This window comes from Bombina bombina, chromosome 3 (genome assembly GCF_027579735.1).
Source record: "Bombina bombina isolate aBomBom1 chromosome 3, aBomBom1.pri, whole genome shotgun sequence".
NCBI lineage: Eukaryota > Metazoa > Chordata > Amphibia > Anura > Bombinatoridae > Bombina > Bombina bombina.
Window position 1 is genome coordinate 588353545 of NC_069501.1, and position 21971 is coordinate 588375515.

General features: G+C 41.2%; 1 protein-coding gene across 3 annotated transcripts in view; it reads left to right on the forward strand.

Moving 5' to 3' along the window:
* Positions 1 to 21443, forward strand: part of MTF1 (metal regulatory transcription factor 1) — a 139607-nt gene extending 118164 nt beyond the window's left edge. For 2 of the 3 annotated variants that reach the window (XM_053707167.1, XM_053707164.1), the window contains 2 exons: positions 8344 to 8407; positions 19860 to 21443. In XM_053707167.1, coding sequence (XP_053563142.1) covers positions 8344 to 8407; positions 19860 to 20248 — 453 coding nt within the window. In that variant the 3' untranslated portion in view covers positions 20249 to 21443. The remainder of the gene's footprint in view (positions 1 to 8343; positions 8408 to 19859) is intronic. The other variant, XM_053707165.1, reaches the window with a different exon arrangement.
* Positions 21444 to 21971: the final 528 nt, after the last annotated feature.

The window sequence follows — 21971 nt, forward strand, 5'->3', positions numbered from 1 at the left end:
ATGATGCCCAAGATGATTCCTCAAGTGAGGGGAGTAAGCATGGTACTGCATCATTCCCTCCTTCGTCTACACGAGTCTTGCCCACTCAGGAGGCCCCTAGTACATCTAGCGCGCCAATACTCCTTACTATGCAACAATTAACGGCTGTAATGGATAATTCTGTCAAAAACATTTTAGCCAAAATGAACCCTTGTCAGCGTAAGCGTGGCTGCTCTGTTTTAGTTACTGAAGAGCATGACGACGCTGATATTAATATCTCTGAAGGGCCCCTAACCCAATCTGAGGGGGCCAGGGAGGTTTTGTCTGAGGGAGAAATTACTGATTTAGGGAACATTTCTCAGCAGGCTGAATCTGATGTGATTACATTTAAATTTAAATTGGAACATCTCCGCATTTTGCTTAAGGAGGTATTATCCACTCTGGATGATTGTGAAAATTTAGTCATCCCAGAGAAACTATGTAAAATGGACAAGTTCCTAGAGGTGCCGGGGCTCCCAGAAGCTTTTCCTATACCCAAGCGGGTGGCGGACATTGTTAATAAAGAATGGGAAAGGCCCGGTATTCCTTTCGTCCCTCCCCCCATATTTAAAAAATTGTTTCCTATGGTCGACCCCAGAAAGGACTTATGGCAGTCAGTCCCCAAGGTCGAGGGAGCGGTTTCTACTTTAAACAAACGCACCACTATTCCCATAGAGGATAGTTGTGCTTTCAAAGATCCTATGGATAAAAAATTAGAAGGTTTGCTTAAAAAGATGTTTGTTCAGCAGGGTTACCTTCTACAACCCATTTCATGCATTGTCCCTGTCACTACTGCCGCATATTTCTGGTTTGATGAACTGCTTAAGGTGCTCGATAGTGACTCTCCTCCTTATGAGGAGATTATGGACAGAATCAATGCTCTCAAATTGGCTAATTCTTTCACTCTAGACGCCTCTTTGCAATTGGCTAAGTTAGCGGCTAAGAACTCTGGGTTTGCTATTGTGGCGCGCAGAGCGCTTTGGTTGAAATCTTGGTCGGCTGATGCGTCTTCCAAGAACAAGCTACTAAACATTCCTTTCAAGGGGAAAACGTTGTTTGGTCCTGACTTGAAAGAGATTATCTCTGATATCACTGGGGGTAAGGGCCACGCCCTTCCTCAGGATCGGCCTTTCAAGGCAAAAAATAGACCTAATTTTCGTCCCTTTCGTAAAAACGGACCAGCCCAAGGTGCTACGTCCTCTAAGCAAGAGGGTAATACTTCTCAGGCCAAGCCAGCTTGGAGACCAATGCAAGGCTGGAACAAGGGAAAGCAGGCCAAGAAACCTGCCACTGCTACCAAGACAGCATGAAATATTGGCCCCCGATCCGGGACCGGATCTGGTGGGGGGCAGACTCTCTCTCTTCGCTCAGGCTTGGGCAAGAGATGTTCTGGATCCTTGGGCGCTAGAAATAGTCTCCCAGGGTTATCTTCTGGAATTCAAGGGACTTCCCCCAAGGGGGAGGTTCCACAGGTCGCAGTTGTCTTCAGACCACATAAAAAGACAGGCGTTCTTACATTGTGTAGAAGACCTGTTAAAAATGGGAGTGATTCATCCTGTTCCATTAAGAGAACAGGGGATGGGGTTCTACTCCAATCTGTTCATAGTTCCCAAAAAAGAGGGAACGTTCAGACCAATCCTAGATCTCAAGATCTTAAACAAATTTCTCAAGGTCCCATCGTTCAAGATGGAAACCATCCGAACTATCCTTCCTTCCATCCAGGAAGGTCAATTCATGACCACGGTGGATTTAAAGGATGCGTATCTACATATTCCTATCCACAAGGAACATCATCGGTTCCTAAGGTTTGCATTCCTGGACAAACATTACCAGTTCGTGGCGCTTCCTTTCGGATTAGCCACTGCTCCAAGGATTTTCACAAAGGTACTAGGGTCCCTTCTAGCGGTGCTAAGACCAAGGGGCATTGCAGTAGTACCTTACCTGGACGACATTCTGATTCAAGCGTCGTCCCTTCCTCAAGCAAAGGCTCACACGGACATTGTCCTGGCCTTTCTCAGATCTCACGGCTGGAAAGTGAACGTGGAAAAGAGTTCTCTATCCCCGTCAACAAGGGTTCCCTTCTTGGGAACAATTATAGACTCCTTAGAAATGAGGATCTTTCTAACAGAGGCCAGAAAAACAAAGCTTCTGGACTCTTGTCGGATACTTCATTCCGTTCCTCTTCCTTCCATAGCTCAGTGCATGGAAGTGATCGGGTTGATGGTGGCGGCGATGGACATAGTTCCTTTTGCGCGCATTCATCTAAGACCATTACAACTGTGCATGCTCAGTCAGTGGAATGGGGACTATACAGACTTGTCTCCGAAGATACAAGTAAATCAGAAGACCAGAGACTCACTCCGTTGGTGGCTGTCCCTGGACAATCTGTCTCAAGGGATGATGTTCCACAGACCAGAGTGGGTCATTGTCACGACCGACGCCAGTCTGATAGGCTGGGGCGCGGTCTGGGGATCCCTGAAAGCTCAGGGTCTTTGGTCTCGGGAAGAATCTCTTCTACCGATAAATATTCTGGAACTGAGAGCGATATTCAATGCTCTCCAGGCCTGGCCCCAGCTTGCGAGGACCAGGTTCATACGGTTTCAATCAGACAACATGACGACTGTTGCGTACATCAACCATCAGGGGGGAACAAGGAGTTCCCTAGCGATGGAAGAAGTAACCAAAATAATTCTTTGGGCGGAGTCTCACTCCTGCCATCTGTCTGCTATCCACATCCCAGGAGTGGAAAATTGGGAAGCGGATTTTCTGAGTCGGCAGACATTGCATCCGGGGGAGTGGGAACTCCATCCGGAAATCTTTGCCCAAGTCACTCACCTGTGGGGCATTCCAGACATGGATCTGATGGCCTCTCGTCAGAACTTCAAAGTTCCTTGCTACGGGGCCAGATCCAGGGATCCCAAGGCGGCTCTAGTGGATGCACTAGTGGCACCTTGGACCTTCAAACTAGCTTATGTGTTCCCGCCATTTCCTCTCATCCCCAGGCTGATAGCCAGGATCAAGCAGGAGAGGGCGTCGGTGATCTTGATAGCTCCTGCGTGGCCACGCAGGACTTGGTATGCAGATCTGGTGAATATGTCATCGGCTCCACCTTGGAAGCTACCTTTGAGACGAGACCTTCTTGTTCAGGGTCCGTTCGAACATCCGAATCTGGTTTCACTCCAGCTGACTGCTTGGAGATTGAACGCTTGATTTTATCGAAGCGAGGATTCTCAGATTCTGTTATCGATACTCTTGTTCAGGCCAGAAAGCCTGTGACTAGAAAGATTTACCACAAAGTTTGGAAAAAATATATCTGTTGGTGTGAATCTAAAGGATTCCCTTGGGACAAGGTTAAGATTCCTAGGATTCTATCCTTCCTTCAAGAAGGATTGGAAAAAGGATTATCTGCAAGTTCCCTGAAGGGACAGATTTCTGCCTTGTCGGTATTACTTCACAAAAAGCTGGCAGCTGTGCCAGATGTTCAAGCCTTTGTGCAGGCTCTGGTTAGAATCAAGCCTGTTTACAAACCTTTGACTCCTCCTTGGAGTCTCAATTTAGTTCTTTCAGTTCTTCAGGGGGTTCCGTTTGAACCCTTACATTCCGTTGATATTAAGTTCTTATCTTGGAAAGTTTTGTTTTTAGTTGCGATTTCTTCTGCCAGAAGAGTCTCAGAATTATCTGCTCTGCAGTGTTCTCCTCCTTATCTGGTGTTCCATGCAGATAAGGTGGTTTTACGTACTAAACCTGGTTTTCTTCCAAAAGTTGTTTCTAACAAAAACATTAACCAGGAGATTATCGTACCTTCTCTGTGTCCGAAACCAGTTTCAAAGAAGGAACGTTTGTTGCACAATTTGGATGTTGTTCGCGCTCTAAAATTCTATTTAGATGCTACAAAGGATTTTAGACAAACATCTTCCTTGTTTGTTGTTTATTCAGGTAAAAGGAGAGGTCAAAAAGCAACTTCTACCTCTCTCTCTTTTTGGATTAAAAGCATCATCAGATTGGCTTACGAGACTGCCGGACGGCAGCCTCCCGAAAGAATCACAGCTCATTCCACTAGGGCTGTGGCTTCCACATGGGCCTTCAAGAACGAGGCTTCTGTTGATCAGATATGTAGGGCAGGACTTGGTCTTCACTGCACACTTTTACCAAATTTTACAAGTTTGATACTTTTGCTTCTTCTGAGGCTATTTTTGGGAGAAAGGTTTTGCAAGCCGTGGTGCCTTCCATTTAGGTGACCTGATTTGCTCCCTCCCTTCATCCGTGTCCTAAAGCTTTGGTATTGGTTCCCACAAGTAAGGATGACGCCGTGGACCGGACACACCTATGTTGGAGAAAACAGAATTTATGTTTACCTGATAAATTTCTTTCTCCAACGGTGTGTCCGGTCCACGGCCCGCCCTGGTTTTTTTAATCAGGTCTGATATTTTATTTTCTTTAACTACAGTCACCACGGTACCATATGGTTTCTCCTATGCAAATATTCCTCCTTAACGTCGGTCGAATGACTGGGGTAGGCGGAGCCTAGGAGGGATCATGTGACCAGCTTTGCTGGGCTCTTTGCCATTTCCTGTTGGGGAAGAGAATATCCCACAAGTAAGGATGACGCCGTGGACCGGACACACCGTTGGAGAAAGAAATTTATCAGGTAAACATAAATTCTGTTTTTATTACTCAACTATCATGCCCCCCACTGAGTGTGTAATCTCTTCTGCTGACTATGTTTACTTAGGCTATTCAATAGAATATACTCCAGTATAGAAACTTTCAGTATAGGTTGGGATACCACAGGCTAAATCAGCTATTTCAAATGCCAAAATAGAGGTAAAGGAGCAACTTGTAAACAATTTAAAACCCTCCAGCAGGTAAAATGAATCATTGGGAACAATTTAAAGGGGAGAAAATATTTGGGTGAACTGTACCTTTAAGGAGGATATCCAGAACAGGATTAAGGTTCTTAAGCTAGCCAATTCCTTTATTTCTGATGCTACCATGCAAGTTTTTAAGCATAATAATATCTAGCTTCACTGTGCTATGTGGCTATGTGGGGCTATGTTACTTGTCAGTGGATTAATTCCTCTGCATCCATGCTTCTGGTGTTTCCTTACAAGGGTAAGACCTTGTTTGGTCCGGATATGACAGGAATATTTCTGATATTTCAGATGGAAAAGGGTCTTTCTACCACAAGACGAGATGAATTGACCTACAGGAGTTTTGCTCCAATCCAGGATTGGTCCAGGTGGGGGGCTGAATCTCTCTGTTTGTCTTCAAACATGGAAACGAGATGTCCCAGATATGCTGTGGATATAGTATCTCAGGGTTACTACATAGTAGTCATTCTTTCCCTCCCTGAGGCAGGTTTCACCTCTCAATTTTTTTTCTGCAGGCCTGATAACAGTGAGGCTTTTTTGTAGTTAGTTTGGGACTTCTCTTCCCTGTAAAGGATCATTCCAGTTCTTGTAAGGGAACAGGGTCTAGGAATTTATTCATTCCTGTTCCTGAAAAAGAGGGAATTTTTCATCCTATGGTAGACCTAAAGTGTCTCAACAAGTCTCAGGGTACCGTTCTTCAAATAGAAACCAGTGGTTCCATTTTTCCTTTGGTCTAGGAGGGTCAGTTCATGGTGACCATAGACCTGGAGGACGCATATTTTCAAGTTCCTGAGTTTTGCTTTTCTGTCAAACACTTTCAGTTTGTGGCTCTTCCCTTTGGCCTTGCCATGGCTCTCAGAGGGGGCTATATTGGCAGTGATCAGGTTTCAGGGAATTGCTGTGGTGCCCTTCCTGGACGTCATAATGGTTCAAACGCCATCTTTTCAACAAGCAAACTCTCATACAGAGACCATGTTGTCTTCTTCATTCCCATGGATGGAAGTGAATCTGAAAATGAGTTCCCTTGTTCCAGCTACAGGGGTAGTTTCTTAGGGACCATATTAGTTTCCCTATCTATGAAAATATTTTTGTCAGAGGTCAGAAAATAGAGGATTCTTTCCTCTTGCCTCTTTCGGCACTCTACGGTTTGACCCTTCAGTGGCTCAATGTATGGAGGTAATTGGTCTGATGGCTGCTTCATTGAACATCATTCCTTTGCTTGATTCCATCTGAGAGTCTGCTGTTATGCATGTTCAGATAGTGGACCAGGGATCTTGTGGCTCTGTTCCACGAGGATAGATCTAGATCTGTCGACATGAGATTCTTCCCTGTGGATCAGAGAGGGGAATTAGTAGTAGAGCGCTTGCTTGGCATGCGAGAGGTAGCGGGATCGTTGCCTGCATTCTCCAGAATCTTTTGGTTATCTCAGGAGCAGCTGTCTCGAAGCACATGCTTCCGGAGACCTTCCTGAGTAATAGTGACCGTGGTCGCTATCCTGTTGGGTTGATGACTATGGACTTTGGAGGAGTCTGCTCTCCCCATAACCATCTTGGAGTTGAGAGTGATCTTCAGTGCTCTGATGGCTTGGCCTCAGTTGTCTTAACCATTTTTTTCAGGTTCTAGTTGAACAATTTCATCTCAGTGGTTTATATTAACCACCTGGGAGGAACCTGCAGTTCCTTTGTCATGATCGGCGTGGATTGTTCGGTGGGCGGACCCTCACATTTGTTGTTTCTTCACTATTCACATTTTAGGAGTGAATACTGGGAGTGGACTTCTTGAGCAGTCAGAGTTTTCATCCTGGGGAGTGGGTGCTTCTCCCGGAGGTGTTCTACAGGTTAACCCTCAAATGGGGCGTGCTGGAGTTGGAGATGGCAGTACACCAACCATCGAAGTTATTTTAAGGGTCAAAAGATCAGCAGGCTGCTCTGTTAAATACCCTGGCGGTTCCTTGGGATTTCAGTCTGACATCCCTGTTCCTCAGTTTGCTCTTCTTCCACGAGTCACTGCTCGTATCAAATGGGAGTGAGCATCAGTATTTTAATAGTTCCTGCATAGACTCTCAGGATCTGGTATACAAACCTAGCGGAAATGTATTTCTTCCACCTTGGGGTTGTTCCTGAGGAAGGACCTTCTATTCATGGTCCATTCTTTCATCCATTTTCATTTTTCTCTGAAGCTTTCTGCTTGGATATTGAATGCTTAGTTCTGTCTAAGTGTGGTTTTTCTGAATCTGTCATTGAGACCATGATTCCGGCTTGCAAGCCTGTTACTGGTAACTTTTACCATAAGGTATGGCGTAAATTCCCTGATTGGTGTGAATTCCAGGACTACTCTTAGAAGTAGGGTCAAGATTCCTAGGGGTTTTGCTCTTTCTCCAGGAAGGTCTGGAGGACGGTTTGTCAGTCAGTTCTCTGAAGGGTCAGATTTCTGCGTTATCCTTTTTTACACAAGTGTCTGGCGGACGTGTAATCTTTTTGTCAGACCCTGGTTAGTATTAGACCTGTGTTTGTCTGTTGCTCCTCTCGGAGCAACTTCAGTGTTGAGATTTTTAATTGTAATAAATCTACTGAATGTACAGGTAAATTAGTTTACATATGTATTATTTGAACTGTTACTACACAGAAACCATTTTAATATTTAGTGAATGCACAGTATATGTTATGTAAACATGTTTTGAATACACGCCCCCTCTGCAATGCCAAGATCTAAGATTACTGACAATTTGAGTGGATTTTTGCTCAAACAGCGATCCCTATTGGTTCCTATGAAGGGCACATCACGACTTGTCTGGGCAGAGAGGGCCAGCCCACTTTTTTATAAAACATGCTGGATGCATAGATTGCGAGCCTGGTGAGACAGAAAGGTAATTTCCCGTGGGTCTGATGATCCTTTTATCATCAGGCTCTTAGTATTGATTTTTCTTTATAAACACAATTAAGATAAGGAGGCTTTGTGTATAGAAAAAAAGATAAGATACATTTTATACTCTGCAATTGGTATAACATTTCATTAGAAACAGATTAAAGGGACAGTTTACCCAAACCTTTTCTCCCCTTTAATTTGTTCCCAATGATCCATTTTACTTGCTGGAGTTTATTAAATTGTTTACAAGTAGCTTGATTACCCTTATTCCAGCCTTTAAAATAGCTGAGTTAAGTCCCTAATACTGCCTACACTTATGTAATGTCTAAACTACACTCCCCTGGAACGCCTCAGTTAACTCCCACATACTGCCTACTGTCTGCAAGCTACCTGACTATAATAAAGTATACAAAATAGTAAACCTCCTCAATATAACTATAGGAGCTATGTTGCTAAAATTATAAACAAAGTTTAAATGATGTGTAACGGAGATGCGCTAAACACTGGTGGCCGACCACCAAAAGGGCCAAAACCTCTAGCAGCATCAGCTACAGCATGTAACATAAAAGATTTTTTTTTTCTTTCATAGCAGCAAGCCTCAAAGGTGGAAAAGGTTTACTTCACTACAACGGTCCCTCTGCCAGGAAGCACAGGTATGCAATAACTTAGTTCAGTGAATCTGTAACTGCTGAGTTATATTGATTAGCTTGTTTCTCTTGTTATAAAGGAAACTCAATAATCACCACAGTTGAGTACTGTTTTAATATATCCCCAACATCAGTATTATTTATAGTTTTTTATATTGACAGTGGCTCAATTGCAGCTGAATCATTGTTCTATATTTCACTTTGAATAACCTAAAGATGTTTAAGTGTTAGTTTCATTGTTTGCATATATGAAAACATTGCTCTTGATAAAAATTACTAAAAGAATCTTATACACATTTTATTGTACTGTTTAGTATAATGTGTTGGCCACTCCAAAACCTACAGAATCTATTCAATTTGAAAATTATGCCACAGAATTTATCTACAAAAAATCCACTTAGCTAAGAATAGAGAAATTTGTGAAAATAATTGCTGAAATGCATTAAAGGGACAGTATACACCAATTTTCATATAACTGCATGTAAGAGACACTACAATAAAGAAAGATACTGATCTAAACCCACTGAAAGGGGCTGGGTAAGCAAAAAGGGCAGGCACTCCCCACCTCCCCCTTCCCTGCATATGAAAAGACAGATAATATAAACAGGAGCCTGCAGTAGTCTGTAAACGCGTGTATACATCTGGCACTGTGAGGCGTGGTTAGGAGTCTGAAAATCACCACAATGTTCTTGGAAAAATAAGCAAAACTATACATTTTTATAAAAACATTACCAGATGGGCTATATAAATGGATCATCTACAAAACATTTATGCAAAGAAAAATGTAGTGTACACTGTCCCTTTAATACAATTTATAATTTTAATGTAGAAAGCAGGAGACAAACCGATTACAAGAGATGACAAACATTTGTAGAATTCTACCAGAGATTTATGGACAGGCATTGCTAATATAAAAACTATAGTACACATATTGATGCAAAGTTAAAAAATGACCCTGAATGTTCCATGAAAGGGATATGAAATCCAAACATTTTCTTTTGTGTTTGAGACAGACAATATGATTTTTAAAAAGTTTCCAATTTACTACTATTATTAAATTTGCTTCATTCCCATTGTATTCTTTGTCGAAGATATACTTAAAGGGCCATAATACCCAAATGTTTAAACACTTGAAAGTGATGCAGCATAGCTGTAAAAAGCTGATTAGAAAATATCACCTGAACATCTCTATGTAAAAAAGAAAGATATTTTACCTCAAAAGTTCCTCAGTAGCCACCTCCCATTGTAAAGGATTTCTAAGCAGCATTTTAGTGTGTTTGTCCTGGGACATCTGAAGGGACTAGCATCGTGCACTCTCATCTTATTTCACCAATCGGGTAAAGGAAGCTTACTATGAAATCTCATGAGAGTTAAGTCAAATCTCATGAGATCACAGTAAGAGTTCATGACCTCAGCACTGCTGATGCTGATTGGCTGCTGTTCATTTCTTCATTTTTTTAAATTTGTTTACCTGCAGCTGGGAGCAGCTGAGTATAACTTTTTACACAGAACTTACTCTGCTGAGATGAGGAGATTGTAAGGTAAAATATCTTCCTTTTTTACATAGAGATGCTCAGGTGATATTTTCCTGTCAGCTTTTTACAGTTATACTGCATCAGTTTCAAGTGATTTAGCATATGAGTATTATGTCCCTTTAAGGAAGGTGTCTGAAGCACTACATGGCAGGGAATAGTGCTGCCATCTAGTGCTCTTGCAAATGTATAACATTCTTGCAAAACTACTGCTATATAATGATCCCAACCCGTGCACGCTTCTGAGCTTACATCCCTGCTTTTCAAAAAAAGATACTAAGAGAATGAAGAAAATGTGTTAACAGTAAATTGGAAACTTGTCTTAAATGGTATGCTTTACCTAAATCATTAAATAAGAATTTGAGGTTTTGCGTCTTTATTTGATGAAGCAGGAATGTAAGATTACAAGCTGGCCCTTTTTTGGATCAGCACTCTGGATAGCACTTGCTGATTGGTGGCTGCATTTAGCCACCAATTAGTAAGCGCTACCCAGGTGCTGAACAAAAAATGGGCCAGTTCCTAAGCTTACATTCCTGCTTTTTCGAATAAAGATACCAAGAGAATAAAGAAAAAGTGATAATAGGAGCCGTCGCAGAGTTTCTCACTCAGGTGCTAACGACGGCTCAGAGCTGTCACTAGCACTCTCCCACCTTGAGGGAGATCTGGGGGCTCCCACCCGCTCCTACCCCAGCCATCGTGCCTGTAGAGTGACAGGCATCACCGGGGCTTTCCGTTTTGCGTGGTGACGTCACTTGTAATGTGATGTCACCGCGCAACTTTATTTAAAAATGACAATTGACAATATATAGGGAAAGGGGCATGCTGCTTAGAAGCCTGTATCTCAGGCATCTAAGCAGCTACAGACCCCCCAAGACCCACCGTTGGAAAGGTAATCGCCTAACCTTTCCAATGGTATAAGTCTTGGGGATCTGAAAAGAAAAAAAGTTTAAAAAAAATATATATTTAAAAAAATGTAAAATTAAAAACCCTTAAAATGTGCAGGTGGGAAAGTGCTTAGCACTCAAAGTGTTAAGGAGCATATGGAATTAATGGCTGGGATATGTTGCAAATAGACAGGAATTATTGTTTACTTTTATTTTTACTTTGAACAGTCATTTCAACATCACACTCTTAAAGGGATAGTAAAGTCCAAATTAAACATTCATGATTCAGATAGAGCATGCAATTTAAAAAAATGTTTCTAATTTACTTTAATCATCAAATTTGTATTTTTCTCTCGTTATTCTTAGTTGAAAGCTAAATCTAGGTAGGCTCGTATAATAATTTTTAAGCCCCTGAAGGCCGCCTCTCATCTGAATGCATTTGACAGTTTTTCACAGCTAGAGGGGGTTAGTTGATGTGTTTCATATAAATAACACTGTGCTCACGCATGTGAAGTTATTTAAGAATCTGCACTAATTGCCTGAAATGCAAGTCTGTCAAAAGATCTGAGATAAGGAGGCAGTCAGCAGAAGCTTAGATGCAAGGTAATTACAGAGGTATAAAGTATATTTCTATAACAGTGTTGGAAAACTGGGGAATGGTAAATAAAGAGATTATCTATCTTTTTAAACAATAACATTTTTGGTGTTTACTATCCCTTTAAATCAGTAATAGAATTTACCACATTCTGTGCCCTATAAATTGGGCAGTCAAACCTTAGATGACACAAGCTTTGGCGACAATGTCTAAAATTAATCTGCCATTGTGTCAGAATTGTTTGCACCATATGTAGCATTAGCCCATTCCCTGTTTAAGTACATAATAAAAAAAAAGTCTGAAGATTTAACTTACTACAGTATATAGTCTTTTTCCATAACCATTCCTGAATTTTAACCTAGTTGTATTCAGGCTAATAGGAACTAAAGAACAAGGCATCAAAATAAGGCTGGGTCTTTAATACATAGACACACACGAGCATGCATATTCTATTTCTGTCCATTAATGCTGTTGAGAGAACTTCCTTATTTGGCATATGATGTTTTTGTTTTGGGTTATATTAAATGACATTACTACTGTACAGAATTAAATTTTTTTCATGACCTAGGTATATTTTTACAGTATATAACATAATAATATATTATCTAGCTACACATGTTTTTTCTCAAATTCATTTCATTGGTTGGGAATTTGACGGAACCAGTATGCATATGATTACACATCTTAATGTAAGCTAGCTAAGGCCTGGGTGTAAAGCTGGCAACCATAAACTGTCTGCAGCTTTTAATTTCACTAAACTTTTACAAAACATGTTTAAAATGATTGTAAACTTTGTTTAAACGCTACGCTGCGTGTAAACCATCTTTCTTTTACAAGATATGACGAGTCCACGGATTTCATCCTTACTTATGGGATATTGCCTCCTGGTCAGCAGGAGGAGTCAAAGAGCACCACAGCAGAGCTGTATATATAGCTCCTCCCTTCCCTCCCACCCCAGTCATTCTGTTTGCCTGTGTTAGTGATAGGAAGAGGTAAAGTGAGGTGTTAGTTTAGATTCTTCAATCAACAGTTTTTTATTTTAAATGTTACCAGTATATACTATTTTTCCTCAGGGCTAGAGCTTCTTGCTTTTCAGCAATGGACTGGGGAGATTCTCTCTCTCTGCTAATTCTCCCATACTGTTTGCTGCCCTGCTTGATAGTCTTAGCAGATATTATCTAAAACTCTATTTGTCCCACAGACGTTTTGGAGGTGAGGAAAAGGAACATCTTCATTGTGAGGGGCAGCTTCATACTGCATTCAGCGTTGAGGTATGTACAGTCATTTATTTCTGGGGAGACTGAGGTATCTCAGAACAGACTGGCATTTATTCCCTGTACAGGGAAGAAGGTAATCGTTTTTGCATTACAAATTAAATGTGCATAAGTATTCTCTTTTTTTCGTGTGGATAATCAGTAGCCTATTAAGGGGTTAACCTGGGGCTATGTTTTACTATGGGCTTGACGCTGGGAGATCAATCTGCTTTTATTGCACAGTACTTTGTGTGAGCGTTTTTTAATGTGGCATATTTAGCAAAGTATATCGACTTTACTTGTCTAGTGTGTGTTTATGTGAAGAGGCACATTGCGATTCGTGGTATTGTTATAGGAGCCAACATTTTTATTTTCCATGCGGCACTTGCTCCGGGGACTTTAGTTGCGCCCACAAGGGGCGAGGCTTGAATTTCGCACGCTTAGTCGCGCATCTTCTATCCGAATCCTGTCTTGGAGCAGCATGTATCTAGAGTCCGGTGTGGCCTAAGTTGCCTGTGTTTGCATACTTCACAAGCGACTTTTGGAGCGCCGTCCACGACTCTGGGTGCAGGGGCTAATTAGACTTAAATTGTTTATTAGCTTACACATTGTTAGTATAACTTTTTATACATCTTAGAGTGTTTCCAAATCAAGGCAGCTTATTGCGGAGCAACAACTGCTTAGACGGTTTTATTTTTTAAATAGACAGTACACCCGTTTTTAAGTATATTTGGAACGTTAAAGAAACCAACCAATTTTGCTATTGCTAGTTTGTTATCATGGCTGAACTTCAGGCTAGTACCTGTAGTATGTGTTTAGATGCCAATGTGGAACCCCCTATTACTTTTTGTCCCTCATGTACTGAGAGGGCTTTACAATGTAAAGAACAAATATTTTTTAATGCAGGTATATCTAAGGATGTTTCTCAGACTGATGAGACTCCGGTATGCCGCTACTTTCTCCCCAAGCGTCACAACCTTTAACGCCCACACAAGCGACGCCATGTTCTTCAACTGCGTCCACTTCATTCACTCTGCAGGATATGGCTGCAGTTATGTCATCCACTCTTACAGAAGTTTTGTCTAAGTTGACAGTTTTACAAGGCAAACACAGTAGGTCAGAGGCCCTAGTGGTCCCTGCGACTTCTGATGCTTTGATGGCTGTCTCTGATGTACCCTCCCAAGGCTCTGAATTGGGGGGTAGGGAGGCACTGTCTGAGGGAGAACTGTCTGACGCAGGTAGTGCATTACCCCCGACAGATACGGACATCATGTCCTTCAGATTTAAACTTGAACACCTCCGTCTTTTACTGCGAGAGGTTTTGGTGACTCTGGACGACTGTGACTCTATTGTGGTCCCACCAGAAAAATTGTGTAAGATGGACAAATACTTAGAGGTCCCTTCTTATTCAGATGTGTTTCCGGTTCCTAAGAGATTTTCGGAAATTATTTCAAGGGAATGGGAAAGACCGGGCATCCCGTTCTCCCCTTCCCCTATTTTTATGAAAATGTACCCTATAGCTGACACCGTTCGGGACTCTTGGCAGACGGTCCCTAGGGTGGAGGGAGCTATTTCTACCCTGGCGAAGCGTACAACTATTCCTATTGAGGACAGTTGTGCTTTTAAAGACCCCATGGATAAAACGTTGGAGGGTCTTCTTAAACGACTCTATGTTCATCAGGGGTTTTTATTGCAACCGGCGGCCTGCATTGTAACAGTCACGACTGCGGCTGCCTTTTGGTTTGACGCTCTAGAAGAGTCTCTTAGAACTGAGACCTCTTTAGAGGAAATTCAAGACAGAATTAAGGTCCTTAAGCTGGCTAATTCTTTTATTACGGATGCTTCCTTACAGATCGCCAAATTAGCCGCTAAGAGTTCGGAATTCTCCATCTTAGCACGAAGAGCTTTATGGTTAAAGTCTTGGTCTGCGGATGTGTCCTCTAAATCCAAGCTTTTAGTTATTCCTTTCAAAGGAAAGACCCTATTCGGGCCTGATTTGAAAGAAATCATTTCTTATATTACGGGAGGTAAGGGTCATCTCCTCCCTCAAGACAAAACATCCAAACAAAGGGGACGACAGAGTAATTTTCGTTCCTTTCGTAATTTCAAGGGAGTCCCCCCTCCATCTTCCGCTAAACAGGAAGGGAATTATTCTCAAGCCAAGTCCACCTGGGGACCCATCCAGGCTTGGAAAAAGGGTAAACAACCCAAGAAGCCCGCTGCTGCTCCCAAGACAGCATGAAAGGGCGGCCGACCGGATCTAGTAGGGGGCAGAATTCTCTCTTTGTCCAGGCTTGGATAAGAGATGTTCAGGATCCCTGGACACTAGAAATCGTGTCTCAAGGGTATCAGTTGAAGTTAAAAAATTCCTTCCCAAGGGGAAGGTTTCTTCTTTCACGATTGTCTGTAGACCAGATAAAAAGAGAGGCGTTCTTACGTTGTGTAAAAGACCTCTCCACTATGGGAGTAATTTGTCCCGTTCCAATACAGGAACAGGGGCAGGGGTTTTACTCAAACCTTTTTTGTGGTTCCCAAAAAAGAGGGAACGTTCCGACCCATTTTAGATCTCAAGAGTCTAAACAAGCTTCTCAGAATTCCATCCTTCAAGATGGAGACTATTCGGACAATTCTTCCATTGATCCAGGAGGGTCAATATATGACTACCGTGGACTTAAAGGATGCATATCTGCATATTCCTATCCACAGAGATCATCACCAGTTCCTGATGTTTGCCTTTCTGGACAAACATTTTCAGTTTGTGGCCTTTCCTTTTGGGCTGGCCACGGCACCCAGGATCTTCACGAAGGTTCTAGGGTCTCTGCTGGCGGTTCTCAGGCCGCAGGGCATTGCAGTGGCGCCTTATCTGGACGATATTCTGATCCAGGCGTCGTCTTATCAGCTGGCAAAGTCTCATACCGACATTGTTCTTTCCTTTCTAAGGACTCACAGGTGGAAGGTGAATCTAGAAAAGAGTTCACTAATTCCACGGACAAGGGTTCCATTCCTGGGAACTCTTAATAGATTCTATATCCATGAAAATCTTCTTGACGAAAGTCAGAAAATTAAAGATTCTGAATACATGCCGATCCCTTCAGTCCAATCCTCGGCCATCAGTGGCTCAGTGCATGGAGGTAATTGGATTGATGGTGGCGGCAATGGACATCATTCGGTTTGCTCGTTTTCATCTCAGACCTCTACAACTGAGCATGCTCAGACAGTGGAATGGAGATTATACAAATTTGTCTCCTCAGATAGATCTGGATCAGGAGACAAGGGACTCTCTTCTTTGGTGGTTGTCGCTGGATCATCTGTCCCAAGGGACGTGCTTCCGCAGACCCTCATGGGTGATAGTGACAACGGACGCCAGTCTACTAGGATGGGGCGCAGTCTGGAATTCCCTGAAGGCTCAGGGAGTGTGGACTCGGTCGGAGTCTCTACTTCCAATCAATATTCTGGAGTTGACAGCAATATTCAATGCACTTCAGTCTTGGCCTCAGTTGGCCAAATTCATCCGCTTTCAGTCGGACAACATCACGACTGTGGCTTACATCAATCATCAGGGAGGAACAAGGAGTTCCTTAGCGATGACAGAAGTATCCAAGATAATTCGGTGGGCGGAGGCTCACTCCTGTTATCTGTTGGCAATCTACATCCCAGGAGTGGAAAACTGGGAAGCGGATTTTTGGAGCAGACAGACGTTTCATCCGGGGGAATGGGAACTCCATCCGGAGGTCTTTGCCACCCTGATTCTCAGATGGAGCAGACCGGAGCTGGATCTTATGGCATCTCGTCAGAATGCCAAGCTCCCGAGATACGGATCCAGGTCCAGGGATCCTCAGGCCGAACTGATAGATGCCTTGGCTGTGCCTAGGTCGTTCAACCTAGCTTATGTGTTCCCACAGTTTGCTCTCATTCCCTGGGTGATTGCTCGGATCAAACAGGAGAGGGCTTCAATGATTCTCATCGCTCCTGCATGGCCTCGCAGGACTTGGTATGCCGATCTGGTGGACATGTCCTCTCTGCCACTGTGGAAGCTTCCATTGAGGCAGGACCTTCTCATTCAGGGACCCTTCCATCATCCGAATCTAGTTTCTCTGCAGCTGACTGCTTGGAGATTGAACGCTTGATTTTATCTAAGTGAGGGTTCTCTGATTCGGTCATTGATACCTTGATCCAGGCATGTAAGCCTGCTACTAGAAAAATTTACCATAAGACATGGCGTAAATATCTTTATTGGTGCGAATCCAAGGGCTACTCATGCAATAGGGTTAGGATTCCCAGGATTTTATCTTTTTCTCCAGGAAGGATTGGGAAAAAGGATTATCAGCAAGTTCCTTAAAGGAACAGATTTCTGCTTTATCTATTTTGCTACACAAACGTCTGGCAGATATTCCAGATGTTCAATCTTTTTGTCAGGCTCTGACTAGAATCAGGTCTGTGTTTAGACCTATTGCTCCTCCTTGGAGTTTGAATTTGGTTCTTAAGGTTCTTCAAGGGGTTCCGTTTGAACCTATGCATTCCATAGATATTAAATTGTTATCTTGGAAGGTTTTATTTTTGGTTGCTATTTCTTCTGCTCGCAGAGTTTCTGAGCTTTCAACATTACAATGTGATTCTCCTTACCTTATTTTTCATTCCGATAAGCCCCAAGGCATCGCAGAAAATGCAGCATGTCTGCAGAAAGAACAGGAACTGTTAGCACTTTAACTTTTCAGCGCTGCTCCACATTAGACTGTTCTTTTTAAACAGAGCTGTTCTCTGGCTGCATTGTATAAGTTTTCCTTAACAGTACATCCAGAGCAAAGTGCTGCTTGAAGACAACAATCAAATATGCAGTAGTGGTGCAAAGCAGCAGTGCATTGATTGTTGTCTGGCTCTGAGATTTTTGCAAGCTCGTTCCCTAGCTTTTTACAGTCTGCAAAGCTGTTTTTCTCTGACTGTAAGATGTTCGTATGAGCAATGCACCTTTTTATTACTACATGTCTATGTTAGACTAAGAGAAAAGGAAACAAATTAATTCAAGAGACATTTTACAATTACTTTTTTTGTCTGCAGCTAATTTGCAATGCAATTTTCAACTACTACACTAGATTATACAACTTTAAATATTGCTTTATTCTCCAGTTAACCAACACATTGCAATTGATCTGGTGCTTTAGTGTAACTGACAAATTTACAATTTTATTTTATTTAAAAATGACCTGCAGAAAAATATTCACTAAAAAAATCTCATCGCAGAAAGTGAAAAATAGTTCTGTCTCTGGGCCGATAAGGTAGTGATACGTACCAAACCTGGTTTTCTTCCTAAGGTTGTTTCCAACAAAAATATTAATCAGGAGATTATTGTTCCTTCATTGTGTCCTAATCCTTCGTCTAAGAAGGAGCGTCTGTTACATAACTTGGACGTGGTTCGTGCCCTAAAGTTTTACTTGCAGGCGACCAGAGAATTTCGTCAATCATCTTCATTATTTGTTGTCTTTTCCGTGAAACGTAGGGGTCAGAAAGCTACGGCTACCTCTCTCTCTCTCTCTCTCTCTCTCTCTCTCTGGCTGAAGAGTATCATTCGTTTTGCATATGAGACTGCTGGACAGCAGCCTCCTGAAAGAATTACGGCTCATTCTACTAGGGCTGTGGCTTCCTCATGGGCATTTAAAAATGATGCTTCGGTTGAACAGATTTGCAAGGCTGCAACTTGGTCGTCTCTTCACACTTTTTCCAAATTTGATACTTTTGCCTCGTCTGAGGCTGTTTTGGGGAGAAAGGTTCTTCAAGCAGTGGTGCCTTCTGTTTAGGTTCCTGTCTTGTCCCTCCCTTTCATCCGTGTCCTATAGCTTTGGTATTGTATCCCATAAGTAAGGATGAAATCCGTGGACTCGTCATATCTTGTAAAAGAAAAGGAAATTTATGCTTACCTGATAAATTTGTTTCTTTTACTATATGACGAGTCCACGGCCCACCCTGTCATTTTCTAAGACAGGTCTTTATTTTTTGTTAAACTTCAGTCACCTCTGCACCTTGGCTTTTCCTTTCTCTTCCTAACTTCGGTCAAATGACTGGAGTGGGAGGGAAGGGAGGAGCTATATATACAGCTCTGCTGTTGTGCTCTTTGCCTCCTCCTGCTGACCAGGAGGCGATATCCCATAAGTAAGGATGAAATCCGTGGACTCGTCATATCGTAAAAGAAACAAATTTATCAGGTAAGCATAAATTTCCTTTTTCTAATTAGTGGCACTTTCATTCATAAGTTTAATGTAAATGTGTGTATTAAAAAAGTAATATATCACAAACTGTTAGAATTGTCTAAGAAAATAGACGGGCGGAGGAATGGCGGCACGATTCTAACAGTTTGTGATATATTACTTTTTTAATACACACATATTACATTAAACTTATGAATGAAAGTGCCATTAATTTGGAAAGATGGTTCACACACAGTGTATCATTTAAACAAAGTTTACCATCGCTTTAAATACCACTAGTTTATAATTTAAAGGGACAGTTCACCCACAAATGTTCTCCCCTTTAAATTGTTCCCAATGATTCATTTTACCAGCTGGAGTGTTTTAAAATGTTTACAAGTAGCTCCTTTACCCCTATTTTGGCATTTGAAATAGCTGATTTAGCCTGTAGTATCCCAACCTATACTGAAAGTTTCTATACTGGAGTATATTCTATTGAATAGCCTAAGTAAACACAGCCAGCAGAAGAGATTACACTCTCAGTGGGGGCATGATAGTTAAGTAATACAATGATAATTTTCCATTGTTCTCTCTAAATATTAAGCTTTAGTTTTCCAGACAAATATAAGATAAGGAAGCAAGTCTGTGTACATAAAAGTGATAACATAATGAGATCTGATATTACCTGAAGCTCAACCCATTGTATTAGGCTGTGGTTTAAAAGCACCAAACCAGTTACTTCAAATACACAAATAAACCGAAAAATGCAATTTCTCATACATTTTATACTCTGCAGCTGGTATAACAAGTCATTGAAAATACATCCATATAAAAACAATTTTACAGTGTACTGTCCCTTTAATTCCCAATCAATTATATTTACTAAAACCTAAACTATTTCACCACTACCTTTACCACCATATCTATCATCCATATTTAATCTAATTCTGTTCTGTCTATTTGACATAATTCCTATTTGAAGGACATTACTGATACTTCTGGTTTTCTTCAATAGGAAACACCATGCAGCAGATTGGTTTGAGCCTTCCTGTCATCATTATAAAGCAAGAGGAATCCTGCCAGTGTCAGTGTGCTTGTAGAGACTCTGTTAAAGAAAAAGCTACAAAACAGAAAGGGTGTTCTGTTCCACTGTCGGTGTCGGACCCCAGACTGCCAGAGCAGCCTCTCCCACCAGATGGCTTGACTCTCTCTTCATCATCGTCTCCATGCGAAGGGAGCAGTGGTCACTTATTAAATACTACAGACTCTCAGCCTTGGACACCATCATCCATAGATATCTCAGACTTCCTATCTCTCCAGAGCCCGGAAAATCCCTCTTCTCTTGTTCCCATGGAAGCCTTATTACAGGGGGATGATATTAGCCTCAACAGTTTTTCTAAGTAAACAAACCATCTGCAAAGACTTATTTTTACTTAATTATTTTGCTGTCAGAATACAAGTTCTGGCCGTAGAATTGGTTAAGAAGAGGTTACATTTATCGTAAAAACTGATATACAATTATTTTTGTTGCTTCTTACATCAGCTGAGCTCGTCCATTTTGATTATAATTTTATTTTATTTTAAATTTGCATTGGAAGAGACTTTAACATATTTTTCTTCTGGCACTGAAAAAGGGTTTGTAAAGATTAGATTCATTAACCTATTTTGTTTTATTGCACTATGAGTCACTTTGTTTGCCAGTTATATATGCGAAAGTTAATTTCTAGAAGAAAGTCTCAGAAAATATATATAAATAAGGATAGCAAGGAAGAAGACCGTTCTGTTGTTAGAGATCGTGTTGGGCTGACATCTGAAAATGTAAAGAAGCAGCCTTGCTAAGCTTATTAATTTATTAACAAAATCAGAAAAGGTTGGTCATTGAAAGTGTTACTTCTAGCTAAGCAATACAATATATTTGCTAATGTTAGTATAGTCATTTGAAAAACAGTTGCTACAATCATCTTGAAGATTGTTGTTAAAAGATTGCGTTGATGTTGCTCTTTGGCCTGCAATATTTTAGTTATGATTTAATGGTTCATACCTAAAATACTGGCCATAAATATAGGATGTCCATCCCATAAGACTTTGTAGTTAAAGTAAGCAAGGCTCTGCTTTTCAGTGATGATCTGGTTCAGTTTTTTAAAGTACAGTATAAAACCATAGTAGATTGTAGTGTTTCTTCTTCCTTGTCCACAAGGCAGGTCAGATTTTAAGAATATCTTTTGATGGATCTTCAGTGAATTGACAAGTAGTTTAATCACTCACTCATTATTTTTCACTTTTTTATGTAGATGTCCTTAAAAAGAAGCCTGTGTTGCTAGGCCTGGGGTTAAGAAACACTCATGAGTTAGCTAAATTTAACCACAATATGTTATTTGAGTAACTAAACCAAGGGGTTGACATCTCAAACAATCTACTAACAAGTGCTTATTTAAAAGTATTGCTTTACAATTTTCGAAAATATTTGTATCTTTCATAATGTGAACAAGTGCACAAATTTATAGTTGAAATACCTCCTTTGATGTCTACAGTGTCTACAGTCACTTTATTTTCTACCCAACGAAACCTAAGGCTATAAATATTGTTATGTATATAATAATCTATCTGCAGCATTCAACTATCTGTTTAATGGTCTTTGGTAATTTCATCATTGTATTGTAATTTGTATCTCAGCAGGAACTCTGTGTGGCAAGTCTAGGTAGCTGTTACCTATATCACAGCTAACAGCTTTTTAAAAGGTCTTTGTGGTGTGAACATAACTGGTGCATAGGGACTATAATAGACACCTCACATGTAAATTTTTGTAGGCTGCACATGGTGTTACAGTAAAGTATTTGGGTAGATTCCACATTATACCTGTTCTTCTCTAAATTTGCAAAAGTCTGCTGACAGTGCAATTTGGAGAAGAGCTTGCTTCTCTTCTCTGCACCTGGCTCACTTACTCATTAAAGTGATTGTAAAGTTTGGCAATGCAATGCACAGTATATAAAATTATTTTTTAAAACAGAGGCACTTTAATTCATTAAAACAATTTAAGTCGCTTCATTTGCAAAATAATTACCATTTATTTTGCTGATCGATGACAAATCTGGCTTCATCTAATCGTTGCATGCCCCATGAGCTGGAC